General features: G+C 44.7%; 3 protein-coding genes across 4 annotated transcripts; all 3 read right to left on the bottom strand.

Moving 5' to 3' along the window:
- Positions 1–179: 179 nt before the first annotated feature.
- On the bottom strand, positions 180–3,769 carry casp3a (caspase 3, apoptosis-related cysteine peptidase a). Its single transcript, NM_001032699.1, is given in 6 exon segments — positions 180–1,154; positions 1,244–1,358; positions 2,426–2,601; positions 2,685–2,813; positions 3,332–3,462; positions 3,630–3,769. Coding segments are annotated over 6 exon segments (843 nt in total). The 5' UTR covers positions 3,695–3,769; the 3' UTR covers positions 180–927.
- Positions 3,770–3,984: 215 nt separating this feature from the next.
- LOC101071153 (oxysterol-binding protein 1) lies at positions 3,985–11,253 on the bottom strand. The gene is made up of 16 exons (XM_011612975.2): positions 11,118–11,253; positions 10,215–10,380; positions 9,863–10,071; positions 9,629–9,791; positions 9,409–9,520; positions 9,129–9,312; positions 8,943–9,057; positions 8,793–8,850; positions 8,534–8,701; positions 8,218–8,463; positions 7,988–8,108; positions 7,777–7,880; positions 7,375–7,470; positions 7,053–7,237; positions 6,742–6,971; positions 3,985–5,708 (listed from the first exon to the last, which is right to left on the bottom strand). Exons 2-16 carry the CDS (start codon positions 10,361–10,363, stop codon positions 5,566–5,568), a joined length of 2,283 nt encoding a protein of 760 aa, XP_011611277.2. The 5' UTR covers positions 10,364–10,380; positions 11,118–11,253; the 3' UTR covers positions 3,985–5,565.
- A 253-nt stretch (positions 11,254–11,506) lies between these two features.
- sart1 (spliceosome associated factor 1, recruiter of U4/U6.U5 tri-snRNP) lies at positions 11,507–14,352 on the bottom strand. 2 transcript variants are annotated; one of them, XM_029850910.1, is made up of 2 exons: positions 14,249–14,352; positions 11,507–13,972 (listed from the first exon to the last, which is right to left on the bottom strand). In XM_029850910.1, the coding sequence occupies exon 2, from the start codon at positions 13,964–13,966 to the stop codon at positions 11,648–11,650; it is 2,319 nt and encodes a 772-aa protein (XP_029706770.1). In that variant the 5' UTR covers positions 13,967–13,972; positions 14,249–14,352; the 3' UTR covers positions 11,507–11,647. The 2 variants fall into 2 exon arrangements, with proteins under 2 accessions (XP_029706770.1, XP_003972475.2); XM_003972426.3 differs by having other exon boundaries at positions 14,161–14,320.
- Between the last annotated feature and the right edge of the window lie 820 nt (positions 14,353–15,172).

Genomic DNA, 15,172 nt, shown 5'->3' with positions numbered 1-15,172 from the left:
TTTATATATCAATGTAACTTATCCAATTGGCTTCAGTTTACAGTTAAATGTGACTGTAACGGCTCAAACACTGCCCTTGAAAAATTGAGTGCTTTTAAACCCAATCAAAATCCCCCCCAGGCACATCAAACCTGTTGAGGGTGAAAGGTGGAGATACAGGTGAAGGAGACACAACAGTGTTGAGAGTGTCCAAATAAAAGTGGTCTTTATTTAAAACAGACCAGCTTCACAGAGTAGAATACAAAATAGTGAAACTACAAAAATGTCCCAGACTGACCTTCGTATCAAATGTTTGCACATCTGGCCAGATTGTCAAACAGCAAAACATCAGAGACGTGACAGCACAGGTGATTTTAGCTTATGCGCTGCTAAGTTCACCATTGCAACGCTGAGAGTTACATAAACTTTTGTATCATCTACGAGTGAAGTCGACTGTTACGTTTAATTAATGACTGTATCAAGTGACGGCGAAGAGGCACTCAAAACTGCACACAAGCTACTGACAGACGACAGCGTCATACAAGTGGGCACATATGAATCATACGTGCTAAGAAGCCTGAAGCACCATGAAGTATAAAAAAGAATTCTTAACACACGATGCCGCTAAAGCTCAAACACATGCAGTCCCAAAACACAAAAAGAAAAACAAGTGCATTATTGCCAGACCTGATCTCTTTGTTGAAGCTAAAAATTCCTTTTCATGATTAATTGCTCCTAAATTCTTCAAAACATGCACTGAAAATAATACAAAGGAGTTTCCCTGCAGAGGCTTAAAAAAAAGATTCCTTTTCAAAATAAAATCCACACAGGAAGAACCTTACAATGCCTAGTTTGAAATGTGAGTAGAACACCTTTACTCTGTCTTAATCTACGATAATTCACAAACACAACATTGAGCCTTTCCGCTGGGCGTTAGCACGGCCTCCTTCAGGAAAAATACATCTCTTTGGTCAGCATGGACACGATGCATGGGATTTGCTTCTTGGCGTCGAAGCCTGGTAAATTGGAGACAGACTCGAAATCTACCGCCACCTTGTGGTTCACCCGCGTCAAGATGTGCTGAAGCTCCAGCTCTTTCCCGTATTTGCTGATGGCGTCACACAGCGACTGCATGAACCAGGACCCGCTCATGGTGTTCCTCCACGAGTAGTAACCTGATCAGTTAGAAGAGAGAGCGCATAAAAGGTACAAAGGTCAAGCTGCTGAAATAAAAGACAACAGATGATGCATAATCTGGATTTACCCGGGGCTGTTGAGAAAGCGTAGAGGAAGTCAGCTTCCACTGGGATCTTGGTGGTGCTGCTGTCGGCTGCGCTGTCGGTTTCAATGCCTCCATCCAGATCGTTGCCTCTGCAAGCCTACCCATTATATACAGACAGATGGTCAGCTACACACGAATGAAGCAAACGGAACGTGTGGGTTCTCAGACATTCTGCCTGGATGGCGTTTCTTGTGGAACTTAGGGAAGTTCCAACGGTGAGTTAGCATTACAGAGCTCTACACCAGCACAAACTGGAAGTTCTGGAGCAAAATGTCTGTGTAAATTCTCATTCATCCAGGTCATTGTATCCAAGGTAGTTTTCTCTGTCAACTGGACTGGGTTTCTTCTCTTGAAGACGTTTCGCCTTCTATCCAGAAGGCTTCTTCAGTTCTGAAATCGCTGGGGAGAGGTGGCACGTCTGTGTTGTGCCATTGTGGGGAAACCAAACAACCTCTACACAGAAGAATGGCACAACACAGACGTGCCACCTCTTCAGGTCAGGATTCAGCAGTCCACTTACACTTAAAGGAGAGTGGGCACTCCTTCGAGGACAGCCAAGTACGGATACTGGCCAGAGAAGACCGCTGGTTCGAAAGGGGGGTCAAGGAAGCTATCCATGTTAAATTGGAGAAACCATCCTTAAACAGAGGTGGTGGCCTGAGGCACTTCCTGTCACCCACATACAATGCAGTCCTCCACTCCTTCCAACAGCAAAACAAACATTCACACCATTCCAGGAGACCCAGTGACTCATCACCATGTGACCCAGCAGACAAAGGGGAGACACCTCAACAGAAACCAGGTGAACGACCCGACCAACGACCCTGCTAACGACTCTCAGGTGACCACCCAGATCATTAGCATGCAAATGGTCCAGGGGCTATATATTTTCAAGCTCTCTCCCCAGTGATTTCAGAACTGAAGAAGCCTTCTGGATAGAAGGCGAAACGTCTTCAAGAGAAGAAACCCAGTCCAGTTGACAGAGAAAACTACCTTGGATTCTGGAGCAAACTAAACTAGAGCGCGAGTGCTCCTCTGATCAGCGCATCGTTGCAGTTATCTGTGGTCTTTGGATCAGCAGCTCGCTCGTATGCACGCGGCACCCATCCTCAAGAACCTAAAAGAACACCAAACAACCTTGCGGAAGAGGGAGCATAAACCTACCTGGATGAAGAACAGTTTGGGCTTTCCCACCAGCGACTTGCAACGATCACCTCTGAAAAGCGATGTGAGGTACTTGAGCTCTACAGAGCCATCGGTACCAAAAAACACGCCCTCGTCGCCATGACTCAGCAGAACGCACACAAAAGAGGCGCAGGCGCTGTGATCTTCCTCTGCGGCTGGAAAACAAGAAAAGCGTGACACGACTGTGGAACTGACGGCACGTCGGCGGTGATGAACGGAACAGATTCTGCCGACTCACCAGAGACTAAAAGCTGTTTCATCTGATTCACTGTCTGGTCGTTGTGCACCTTCACTTTGTAGCCGAGGCTCAAGAACACTTTCATCGCGTTGGCTGCGTCTACATCCGTACCGTTTCGCGTGTTCATGCCTTCAAGACATCAGCAAAGACATTTGTTACGCTAGAAAAGATAAAAAAGATAAAAAACACAACCCAGAGAAGACACAGGCATGTAACTGTGTTGCTCCTCCCAGATCACTAGAACATCCCAAAGAACATATTTACCAGGGTCATGTGCAGAGCGCACATGCAGCTGACAGCCAAGTCATGCGTGTCAGGTCATGAAACAAATTCAAGAACCTGAACTTCCAGAAGGGCGACTAATATTCCTCTTCATCTTCCAAATTTAGAGACGCACATGGAAGGACGCCAAAGCGGCCTGTCAGGTGCAGTAATGTCAGCTTCTCCACCATAATCAGCTGACGCCGAGGTACAAAATGTACTAATGCACTAAACCCCAGCCCTCTCTGGTTGAACGTGTCTGTCCATACATTTCAAGGAAACAGGAAGTGTTCTTCTATCAGTAATAACCCGTAGACTGTGGGGGGTGGTCGGGGTATCAGATGGAAGCTTGACCGTTTAAGTGCCACCACGACTGAATAAATCACCTGTTCTTCTGTCAAAGTTCTTGTTGTTGATGATGATGCAGTGGCCCATGTTGGGGAAATCAAGGCTGTATCTGAAGCTGTAGGCGGCCGGTTTGGCATCCACGGTCACCCTGCCCGAAGACGAACCCGACCTGGGCAGCAGGAAACCACCACAGCATTTATTATTTAAAGGCAGAATGGCGACATTAATTATGGTTTCGATCACACGAGACCATGAATCTCTTCTGAATAAACAACACAATGCTAGGCAACACTGTTGCTAACCAGACGTTAAAGGCGCTAGCAAGCTAGAACTTACTGTTGTCCGGCGCCTTTCTTCGCGTCCGTAAAGTCTCCACCGGGTGAAGGTCCGTTGGCCGACATGTTCGTGAATTAAAACACCTAGAAGAGGAGGAAAGTGTGGCTCACCCGGCGTTTCAACCAAAAAGCCGGCAGAACAACGAGCCTGAAGGAGGAAAGTACGGTGGCGTAAACAGGAAGCTAGCGGCACTCGAGTAAACAAAGCTGCTGACGTCACCAGAAGAAGAGGCGCGCTCGATTTCCAAAACCACGTCTGCCGGATACCCGAGCGACCGCTCCCCACCGAAGAGTAACGCTACATTTTCTAATTGACGGTCCCACTTTGTTCCTTTAAAGTAAAATCCAGACCAAAATAGCTGTTTATATTGTCTTTAATTATTCATTCATATCTTATAGACCGCTCCGCCCTGCCAAACTGTCCGCATGGTTACAATGTGATTGCATTAGATATATGACAATCAATTACAGCTAATTTAGCTGCTTAGAATCAAATATATTTACATTTAAAAAAAAAAAAAAATTTATCAAGTAGAATCAACAATAGAAAATCACACACGCCATATCTACTCAAATTCTAATTTTGAAAAGGTTTCACTGAGTCCAGCTAAAAGAAAGAATAAATCCACTTGAGGACAGAAAACACAAAATATATTCAGATGTTACTGAACAATGTTATGAACATCCTTGTTTTCAAAAGGAAAAAAAACCCCCCACAATATAACAAAATGCTTCCGAGGCCGAACTAACACAATAAATATCAATTAGGTCATATAATTTACTGCATGAAAAATAAGGAAGAGTTTCAGTTAGTTTTGTAGGTAAATCTCAAATGTGGGGCTGAATTACAGACAAAAGAAACGATACATTAAGAACCTAGTGTAGATGCAAACATCAAGCTCTGAGAGGAAAAGGTGCATCATTGGATACAGAGGAGCTGCCCCTGTATCAGATTAATACTTAAGAAATATAGTAATTATATAGGATATTCCACTTCACAGGTGTCCTAAGGTCACTTCCCACCCTATACATTTTCCCACTCTGCTCAGGTTTAGTTTGGTTTCGTACGCTTCGTTTGTACACACACACACACACGCCTGCAGATGCTTTTATTGTTGCCTTGAAAATCTGTATTTGCATATGTTCAAATAAGCAAAATCAACAGTTCACGTGTGTGAAGACAAGCAAAGATAAAGTACCAATCCTTGTGTATGAGTACATGTGGAGAATCAAGACACACTTCTTCTTATATGTTGGAATAAACTTTACATTAAACTCAATCTCAGGAGGGGCTTTTAAGATCCACTGGGGTATTCTTTAAAGGTCCCCCAAACAGAAGATGGAATACACTAGTTTATGTTTGACAGTTTCCAGTGTTAGATCAGTTGTTTCAATAGAAATATTGAAAGAACATCTTTAAAAGAAGAAACAAACGCTGGAAAAGGAAGGAAAAACAAAAAGCTAAGCATATTCTACTGAAATGTGGTTAAGTGGCCAAGTAAACCCCAGTATTGAAAGAAGTTACGTCTCATTTTAGAGAAAAAAAAAAATAGCACCACACAATTAAATCATTTCAAAGGCAACTTTCACAGTCCAGAGATCAAATGTCCAAACATCTGAGGGGGACTGAAAATGCCCTGGATGCCGCCTCCACTGCTGGGGCTGAAGAATGGTGCCGAAACCAAGCACACTGGCTGGAACCACCCCAATACACACACACACACACCAGGTCAGCTTCACTCTCTTGCTGTTTGATTTAAGACACAATCAAGATGGAAAAAAGCCTACCAAGGCCGTTACCTTACAACGCTACAACAAAGCTATTATCAGGAACCAGACACCTTAAGTCCTGAACAAACCACTGCAGGGACACGGAGGACAAGCTGTCGGGCTTGATTTCTCTTTGCTGATTGGAGAGAAGTAACCTCCCGTGACCATCAGAAGATGTCCGGGCACACGTCCCAGTTGCCTTCCTCCTTCGCCTCCCAGTAGCCGCCCTTGTACACGTGTAGGGTCTCTCCAGATACGGGGTCTTGCAGCTTTTCAAACCACAGCGCCTGGTAGTTATCCTGATGGGAGTCTAAAGGGAAAGAGACAGTTTCTTTTTAGGAAGGAGGCATTTAGAAGAACAACGTGGAGGGCAAAGAAGCCGCCGAGTCAGGAAGAACAAGCAGATATGCTCTCGGGTCGGTAGAACAGGAGCGATATGGATGTACTTGCTTTTGACTTGAGCCCCGTGAGGACCTTCGTTGCCTTCCGCTATAACAGAGCAGGTTGGATGGACGTAAGCAGAATGATGCAGGATTAACAGAGGGGAGGATTAGCAGGTGGATTCTATTACTATGACCTGAGGGACAACTGCATATCTGATGAAAATCTGTGGCGAGAATTCATCAGACTCTGATCTAGATTCCTACAGGATGTCGGGTTTAGAAATAGGCAAGCTATAGATCACAACAACCTCACGCTCTTCTAAAGTGGATTTAACACCATCTACTGTATCAACAGCAGAGTTCAGACCAGTAGCTATCTGTCACGAGACGATACTTGCATTGGTCAGAGAGGAACGATGGTCCAGAAGTAGCTAAAAACAGATGAATTCAGGATAAAGACTCAAGGATGAAGATATAAAGAGGAAGGGATTATTATGAAGAGCTACTTGCATGAAACAGGTGTGTGAGGGGGAGAATCCTCTCTGTCAGCTTAATATTGGGGCAAAGAAAGACGTGAATCCACAACCCGGAGTATCCAAAATGCACATAGACCCCTGTGTATTTACTCCATTCAGTGCTGTGTGTAGCATTCTTAGTAACTGGTACATGTTGGGGTTTGTCTTTGCTTTCTACTGCATATTTTACACACACAACCCAGATCAAGATTTGCTCTGTGCTGCCAAGCTCTCTTTGCTACACAAAGCACCTAAAGCGTACTACAAATACGACACTGAGCTGTGATACTTGCTTTCATCAGAAGCTATCTCCCCCACATCGGCTGAAACAAAAATTAGGGTAAAGGGTAAATGAAAACACAGTTGAAACGCAAACCCACAGACGCACAGACATGTATTCCGCAGTCAGACGGATCAGAAACGAAGCAGACTGGAGCTATTTTACCTTCTTCGGGGGAACTGGGTGATTTCACGGCCTCTCTCTCCCTCTCTCGCCTGGTGGTCCGCTGTTTCTCTTCCAGTCGCTGCTTCTCAGCGTTGGCCTCGTCCCACTGACCGTCCTCCATCAGACGCTGGTCGGGCCGACGCCGGCTGTCAGTGGGCGCCACTCCCTCTTCGGGCTCATTGAGCGTCAACGCCAGCGTGGAGAAGTAGTACATGTTCTCGGCTCCCTCTCTGTTGTCATCATCCAGATAAAACCATTTACAACATGCACATCTCTGCTCATAGCTTTCAGTGTTGGATACAGAAACTCACGGTAATGGGTTCTTTATCCAGATTTCTTTGGCCTTGAGGGTCTGATAAACAGTCCTTTGTTTGCCTTCGGTGTCATCTTCACCTTTGCTACTCTGGATCACCCTGGAAAACTCCATCTTCTCATCCCAGGTTCCTGACAGCACATAATGGGCTTTGCCATCTTTATCCGTTACCACACCTGTAACCTGCAATAACACAACACAAGGGCATGGAAGAAGTGACATAAGAGGATAAGGTCATGTGGAACGTAACCTTGAGGTTTGTACTCTTGGTGTTGTAAATGAGTGACAAAGACACCAAAACAATCATGGAAACGTCTCACCTTCCTGGGCACGTCTCTAGAGAAGTAACTGTAGGGGTTAAACTTGAGGTGGCAGCGGTCTCCAGTCCTGTGGTTTACCACATCTATCTCCCCAGACTAGAATGGGAGAGAGATAAAAGGATGTGACATCAGCAACACTCAACGACTAAACCAAAGATAAAAAAAAAGCTTTTCTGAAATCCCTTTGACAGTATATAAGCACCCTGATCATGTGACACAGTGTAAGCATGCTCTGATCTGAGGTGGTCTGTTTCCCTCCTTGGAATCTCATTTGAATCTGGTATGTTCACCCTTTACCACACGTAATTAACATGATTAGCTTTAAGCATAAAAGTGCGCAGGCAAACATGCCTGATGGGAAATATTTGATGCCGTCACTGAGGAGGGTGATCTAATATTTACCTGGTCAAGCCATAGTTTTCCAACAATGATGTTATGTACTGTTGTGGTCACCTTCTTCCAGGAGTACTGATTGTTGTTTTTGTCAAATATACACTGGATCGGGCCTTGCGAGAGTCAACAGAGATCACGTTAAATAATCGGTTTTAACTTTACCCCTTCACAATGATGGAAAAAGTGCTAAAGGCTTGTTACTAAATGTATCGATACTCACCCAAAGGAATGACGGAAATATATTTCCCCCTAAACTTGCTGGCTAGGGTGATTTCCTGTTGGAGTGTCCAGCCCTTCACAGAGAAAGCATGGTGGGCCGCGGCAGGTGGATGGTGGCTCACCTGAGAGAAGGTTACAGCCAAGACAGAGAAGTTATCACAATAGGAACATCAAATACATGAGCATAAGGATGGTTAGAATATCCCTGAATATAGAAACAAAGAGAAAAACCTGTTCACACAGAGAGCGGTAGCCACACTCTTTCAGCCGATCGAGCTCAAATGTTTCCCCCAACAGAGGGTTGAAGGGTTTTCCTGTGCGATGGACGGTGGTGGAGTAGGATGAGACTGTGAAGGCAGCGACATAACACATCTGCTCCACAGAATTCTGGCATTTAGCCGCCTTATCCAGCAGCTCGTAGTATTCCAAATCCTCGGACAGACGTTGCAGCATCGAGAGCGGCTCGTTGAAATTGACCTAAAAGACAAGAGGGGAGGTCCGATTACCTGTGGTTCGTCTCATATTTCAAGGCACGCAGGTTTCTTACGGGCACTGGTATCTTCGAAAGCTCCTTTCCGATGCAGTTCTTCATTATGCTCCATAGATTGAGGTAATAGTTGGGCTTATCGGGGATACGAGTCCGTCGCTTTCTGAGCGGCTCTATTTCCAGGGGCTGCGGAGACTCTGGATTGGATGCCAGTGACAGTTCATCGCACTGGAAAAATTGAAATAAATACTATTTGGAACAAGCAGGTTACAAACCAGTTTAGTTCACACACACAGATGAAAGAATTGACGCAGTTTACCGACTGATCATCGGTCCCAGTCTCGCCGCTGAAACCACTTGCGTTGCTGCCTGATCTCCTGATGGAGGGACACACAAAAAAAATAAACTCTTTGGAGGAAAGTCAATAAAACGGAAAATGAGGTTGAAACCAGTAGCGGTGACAGCTAACCTGTGATATTTGGGATCAGCCGGAACAGTAATAAACTCTGCTGGATCCTGCATCGCGTCAAAGAACTCGTTGTCATCATCTTCATCACTTGCATCACCTTTCAGTGAACCACTACCTATGGGGAAGGGAAGGACACTTCTGACTGAGCAGAAAATGATTGATGTTTGTCCTGATGATAGGACTGACCTTTGCTCCCTATGGCAGGGTTGTTGTGTGTGGCTCCCCTGAAAGCTCTTTCTAAATGGTTGTGTTGTTTGGCCAGCTGCTCCAGAGTGTCCTCCAGGCGTATCCTCTGGTTACGTTCCACCTGTAGAGCCTTCTGCCAGTGCTTACTGTGGTTCTGGGCCAAGGACAGAAAGTCTCGACACGCCTTGAGGAACAGAAATGCCAGCAAATGTTTAGGAAAGAGAGCGAACTCCAACGGAGTGCATGTTTCAATATAAAAATATAAAACCCTCTCGCTTACATTTATCATTGCATCAGAGGCTATTTTGAACATTGTTGCTCTCTCTGTCACTTGTTTGACCTTCTCTCCTGAATCCGTTCCAGCACAAATACCCTCCAGTTCTGACAAAGACCTGCAGCAGAAAGGAAGAGAAGGAACAAATAAGTGGTCAGAGTTATAAAATAAACTTTATACTAGAAATCAGGGTTGTTTTTTCCATCAGGTAGCCAGGGCGCACTACCTTTGGAGCGCCGACCCATGCTTGACAATGAGATCATTACATGTGGAGAGGTCCTCCACCTTGCCACTTAGAGTACGCAGTGTGGACTGGACTTCTGAGTACCGGGAGCCACCACCCTGTCCAGCGGTTGGAGGTACTGATGAACAATCATCGCCAGAATCATCTGAGGAGGAGACAAGAAGAATTTCATACAATTTTAGACGTTCTGTCTCTTGCATTTTTCATGCTTCTCACCTGATTCAGCCTGCATGTGGACGGCCTTTGCCTTGGCGAGCTCGAGCGCAGTAATCCATCTCTGGCGCTCCACTTCTGAGTTAGCCTTCAAGTGGTAGGTCTGCGCCCCTCCGTTGGAAATAACAAAATTGCACGAGTCTTCAACAGCAATATTGGCTGTGGCCAAGTTGATAGTGCCTCGGCAAGTGTGGCCCATCTCTGCCTGGGTCCTGGTCACAAACAGAAGCAACGGACAGTCTAGGAAGCAGCATTTGCATAAAACTGTGCTAACAGGTGTATATAATACTGTAGTTTGAAGAGCCAAGAAAACCTCTATTCATATTCGAAATTCAGTCGCCTGCATGTAACTCACCTATAGTAGGACAGCAGTCCGTTACTGAGAACAAACCAGCGTCTCTGGTAACCTTTAATGTAGTTGGTCCATTTAAAAAGCCAACCGTTGTAGGCGTCTCCGGGTGTTGGGGTAGGGGGTTTAGTCTCCGGCATCTCCACGGCCTTCATTTCCCAAGATTGGTTTGCTTGATACACATTTGTTACAAAATTACTTATTTCTGTATGATAATGCAGGTGTTGTGAATGTTGTGATAAATCTGCTGGATTTATCACATCATTCACAAACACTTCAGTTTTAAAAAAAAGCCAACCTGTATTAATTCTTTCTTGTATATAAACTAGGTACAAAGTATGGTATGTGAGGGTAAAGACTGCAATAAAGAAACAAGCACGGACACTAATCCAGCTTTAATGGATTGCAGAATTTAGCATTTCGACTGTTTAATGATATAAAGTATGTAATTTGTACAGAGGATTTTAGATTAATAAGACAACCACCCATAAATACAAAGCATAGACCTGGCATTATTGCCATAGTCTGGGATAAAATAAAGGAATACATCCAGTAAAATGGAGTCCACAAATTACAACCTAACAGCGTAATAATCAGTTTAGAATACATTGAAGATCGCTGCATTAAAACGACACATCTTACACAACTCAACAAAGAATTTACAAAGAAGTTACAGGTTAATCATGACCCGCCTGGATTAACGTTAGATATAAGAGTTAATTTGGAACTTCTGCGAACAAGCGAATACCAAACACCAAAGCTACTTAAGAGTATCCGCCACCACTAAGCTTGCTGCTAGCGTAACAGGAAGCTGTCAAACTGGCTTTGCAGACGATACTATACCTCTAAAATATACTGCCGCCGTTATATTTGTGGTTGTTTGGAGCCATATTTATAATGACTGCTTACCCTTAATGGTTACGAGGTTGAGGACTGATGTTCTGCATATCCTGCTGAATGACGCGTCGTATGGTTAGCCTACTGTTATTAGCATAGCCAGCTACTTGCGTCTACAGGTTGTGCATCACTAACAGTCCGTTCAGCCCCCAACTATGGTTCCGTGGCAACGATTATGATACAAAATACGCGCTTGCGCAAAGGACAAATCTTTGCACCTTCCCCGTTACTTTTATTGTGCACTTTCTATACAGGTGAAAAGAGACAAATAATTTCATTGTTCAATTAAGCCCCTTAGCTAAAAATAAGCAGAGCCTAAATGGAGTTTTACCAGTTTACTTTAAAATCAATATGTAGGTAGGCCAGTCAATTATCCTTTAGTCTTGCAACATAAGAACGAGTTTTAGTCTTTACAACCGACTTTATTGTACACTTCTTGACTACAACACTGACACTTAATTGAATCAGGAAATCTGAGCATTTACATAAATCATCATGTCTATACTGCAGGATCAACATCTGCTTAGGAAAATAATTTAAACTTATTTGGTTATGTTGTTTGCGTTCATGCTCTTGCCACTTCCACTGAGCACAATATACGGCGTTTTCTGGGACTTCTGCTTCTCCTGAAGCAACGCCACCGTCCCAAGAGGAGTATCGCTGCTGCTCATCTTCTTCAATAGCGCCTCTTCCTCCAGCTTTTTCATCCTCTTCTCCGTCTTCATCTTTCCAGACCCCTTGCCGTGGAATCGATGCGAGAGCTGTCTGAAGGCCTCTTTAGGGGTTAGTCTCCGCCCAGATTCGTCCACATACTCGATTTTGACGTCAGGCTTGTAGCTGTCTTTCTCTTTGAAATCTTGGGTGAAGCCTCTGTACTCTTCTCTGCGGCTGTACTTGTCATCAAAGCCCATCTTGTCTTCAATGCAGTAGTTGACGTTGGGCAGAGCACCTTTGGTCGCCTTGACACGGGCAACCTTCTGCATTTGAGTGTCCAACAGACCTTTGTTTTTGCACAGCAGCAGCGCCGCAGCCAGGCCAGAGTTGACGATGGGCTCTTCGTCCAAGATGGTGGCCGAGGCCGTGGCGAAGTCGGTGCTTTTCTGCTCTTCGTCCAGGTTCACTGTGCTCCACCCGACATTCTCATCCATGTCCGAGTCTGAATCTCCGGCGTCATCTTTCTCTTCCTGCTCTTCAAAATCCATGATGTCTTCTTGGTCCTCTCTGTTGCCGGACAGTCCGTAAGTGGGAATGTCTCCGAGAGTTCGGCAAAACTCCGAGGTGGCGTTAAAGACGATGTTGTTCTTCTTCTCGGACTCGTTGTCTGTCGCGGGTTTGCTGATCATTTTCAGCTGCTCTGCCACCTTCTCCCCGGAGTCTTTGAGGAGCTGCTTCTGCTTCAGCTTCCTCTGCTTCTCCAGCTGTTTCTGCAGCTCCTGCTCTGCCTCGTCCTCCTCAAGAACAGCTGGTTCTGGGGCTTCAAATTCTTCATCGTCGCTTATGTCCATCTCAGCGGTCCTGATGTCATCGGACAACAGGACGGGCACGCCTAGTGGCAAATTGGCGTCCTGCTCCTTCACTTCCTCCCCTCCTTCAGCATTCTGCTTACCACGGCCTCTTGTCCTCGAGCCAAAATCAGAGCTCCGGGTATCGTCGCAGAGTTTGTCTGCTACTGTGAGCTTATCCTTCTTTCGGATCTTCTTCACGCGCCGCTTTGTTTTTTTGAAGCCCACCATTTCCTGAGGCGAGTAATATTCAGAGGCTATGGCGAGTGAGGGCATTTCCAACGACTGCGCTTGACTTCGCAGCATTTCCCTCATGGCCTGGAGCTCCTTCTCTCGCTCCCCGTGAGCCATGCCGCCTGTGGTCAACCTGAAACTCTTCTTCTTTTCGCCATCAATTTCCTCATCGTACTTGGACAGCACGGACTGCTGTTTGAAGCCAACCATGTCATCCACACTCTCGTCTTCATCGTAGGGCTTATAATCCGGCTTTTTCTTCCTTAACTCCACGTTCTTCTCTGCCTTTTCCTTGTCCACCAGCCCCACGTTGACGAGCACGTCTTCTTTCTCATCCAGCACACCTTTGTCCTCGAGGGTGAGGATGACAGTTTGGCCCTCAGCAAAGGAATCCACTTTGTGCTGAACTTTGAGACCTTTTAACTCTCGAGATGTGTACGCGGTATTTTTGCCCTGTCCAAACTCCTCCTCTACAAGACTGCTAACGCCAAACTCCTGGTCCATCTCTTCCAGGAGTTTCGCCCGTTTTTCCGCCATTTCTTTTTCTTTTTCCAGCTTTCTGCTTTTCTCCACCCAAGCACACGTGTCATCCAGCCAGTCATCTTCTGCCATGGTCTTTACCTTTCCCAGTTTCTGGTTTTGGATGCGTTTCTCCTTCAGAGCCACAAGCTTTTCTCTCATTTCTTTCTGCTTTTGGATAACAACGGGGTTGATGACTTCAGCCAGTATCGGTTCGTCTTTGGTGCCCAGCTCCTTCTTGCTCTCGTTCATTTCCAAAGGCTTCAAACCCAGCTTGGCTCTGAGTTTGTTCGTCTCCTCAACGCTGAGCGATGCATCCCCACTTGCAGACAGAGGGCCCACGTCTGTATTGCTTTCTTCGTATCCCACATCATTTTTCTCTTTCTTGATTCGCGGCTCGCCGCTGCTCTTCTCGCCTCTGCTGCGACTATCTCGACCGCTTCTGTCTCTCGATCTGGACCGTTTCCTTCGCTCTTTATCTCGACCCGCATCCCGATCGGAAGCGTCTCTGTCTCGCTCCTTGTGGCGATGTTTCTTATGCTCACGGCGGCGGTCTTCCGCGTCCTTGTCGCGACTTTTTTCCTTGTGTTTCTTTGAAGATCCCATTGTTACCTAAGCCAAAAGATCCAGGTTGATTAAAATACCGTGGTGGAAATACTTGCTTTACTTCGTGTTTAAAAATCAGGCACGTTTTCCTATCTTAGCTAGCATGTGATAGCATTATAAGCTAAATGGCTAATTTCGACAAAGTTACGGAGGACAAAACAATCTAATGTTATCAATAATAGTATATAAATTACCAGGGAAGCTGAAAAGAGTCTTATCTGGGTGCCGTCGTAATATCTTTGTTGTGATGCAGCGAAGAAACCAACAATAAGGCTCACTCACTTCGACGACCGAACAGCGAATAATTCTGTTTCCTGTCAGTGCACTTCCGGTTTGTGTAGCTACGTAAACTTTCCGGGCTGCAGAAGTTCCAGAGAGCTAGGGGAAGTCTGTAAAATTTAGCTTTTCTACTGAGTTTTATTGCATTTTTCTTCTCCATACATTTTATTGATGAAAAGTGACACAGCCCACAGACATTTAGTTTTGTTTTAAAGTATCTGCTCATACTGATAAAGAATTTTGCAAGAATGATGATTGTGTTAACTGCCCGGTCGACTGGTGGAACTTTAACAAGTACATACTTTCTTTAGTTATAGAAATTTACGAATTTACTATCTAATTATGTAAGTCTGCCCAAAGCACATCAGTAAATTTACATTCGTAAAAAAATATTCTGAAGGAAGCGAAGGGCGCTTCACGTCAACTTTACTTGAAAATAAAAAGATACTGTACATTACAAGAATAAAGTATATAAACCCTCAATAAACCCTCAACCCCCCTTCTGTCATTTAGATTAAATTTAATGACTTTAAAGACTTATTTCGGATGCCGTTTCTGTAATAACCATTGCCATCCTTTTTTTTGTCAACTCTGCTCTGATTTAATTAATATTATATTTTAAATATAAGCAAGCTTAACTTATTATTTTGACTGCGCAGACATTTTATTTCACTAATCACATGGTCGATTGTTGTATTTTTTATTTACCGGTACAGTATATACAAAGAACGATATGCATCATATTTACAAAATGTTCTGGTTTAAGGGTCTGATCTTTTCCCTAGCTCTTCCTCTACTCCCTAAATTCTGGTTATTTTATTTTTTCTTTGTATGTTTTCGCATTTATTTTCTTATTTTACTTCTATTTGCAGCCTATTTGTTTCTGTACGCAATAAAAAAAACGGACTTCCTGCATGAGGACATGTA

Source organism: Takifugu rubripes, chromosome 17, assembly GCF_901000725.2.
Source record: "Takifugu rubripes chromosome 17, fTakRub1.2, whole genome shotgun sequence".
NCBI classification, from domain to species: Eukaryota; Metazoa; Chordata; class Actinopteri; order Tetraodontiformes; family Tetraodontidae; genus Takifugu; species Takifugu rubripes.
This window is presented reverse-complemented; position numbering and strand designations above follow the sequence as displayed.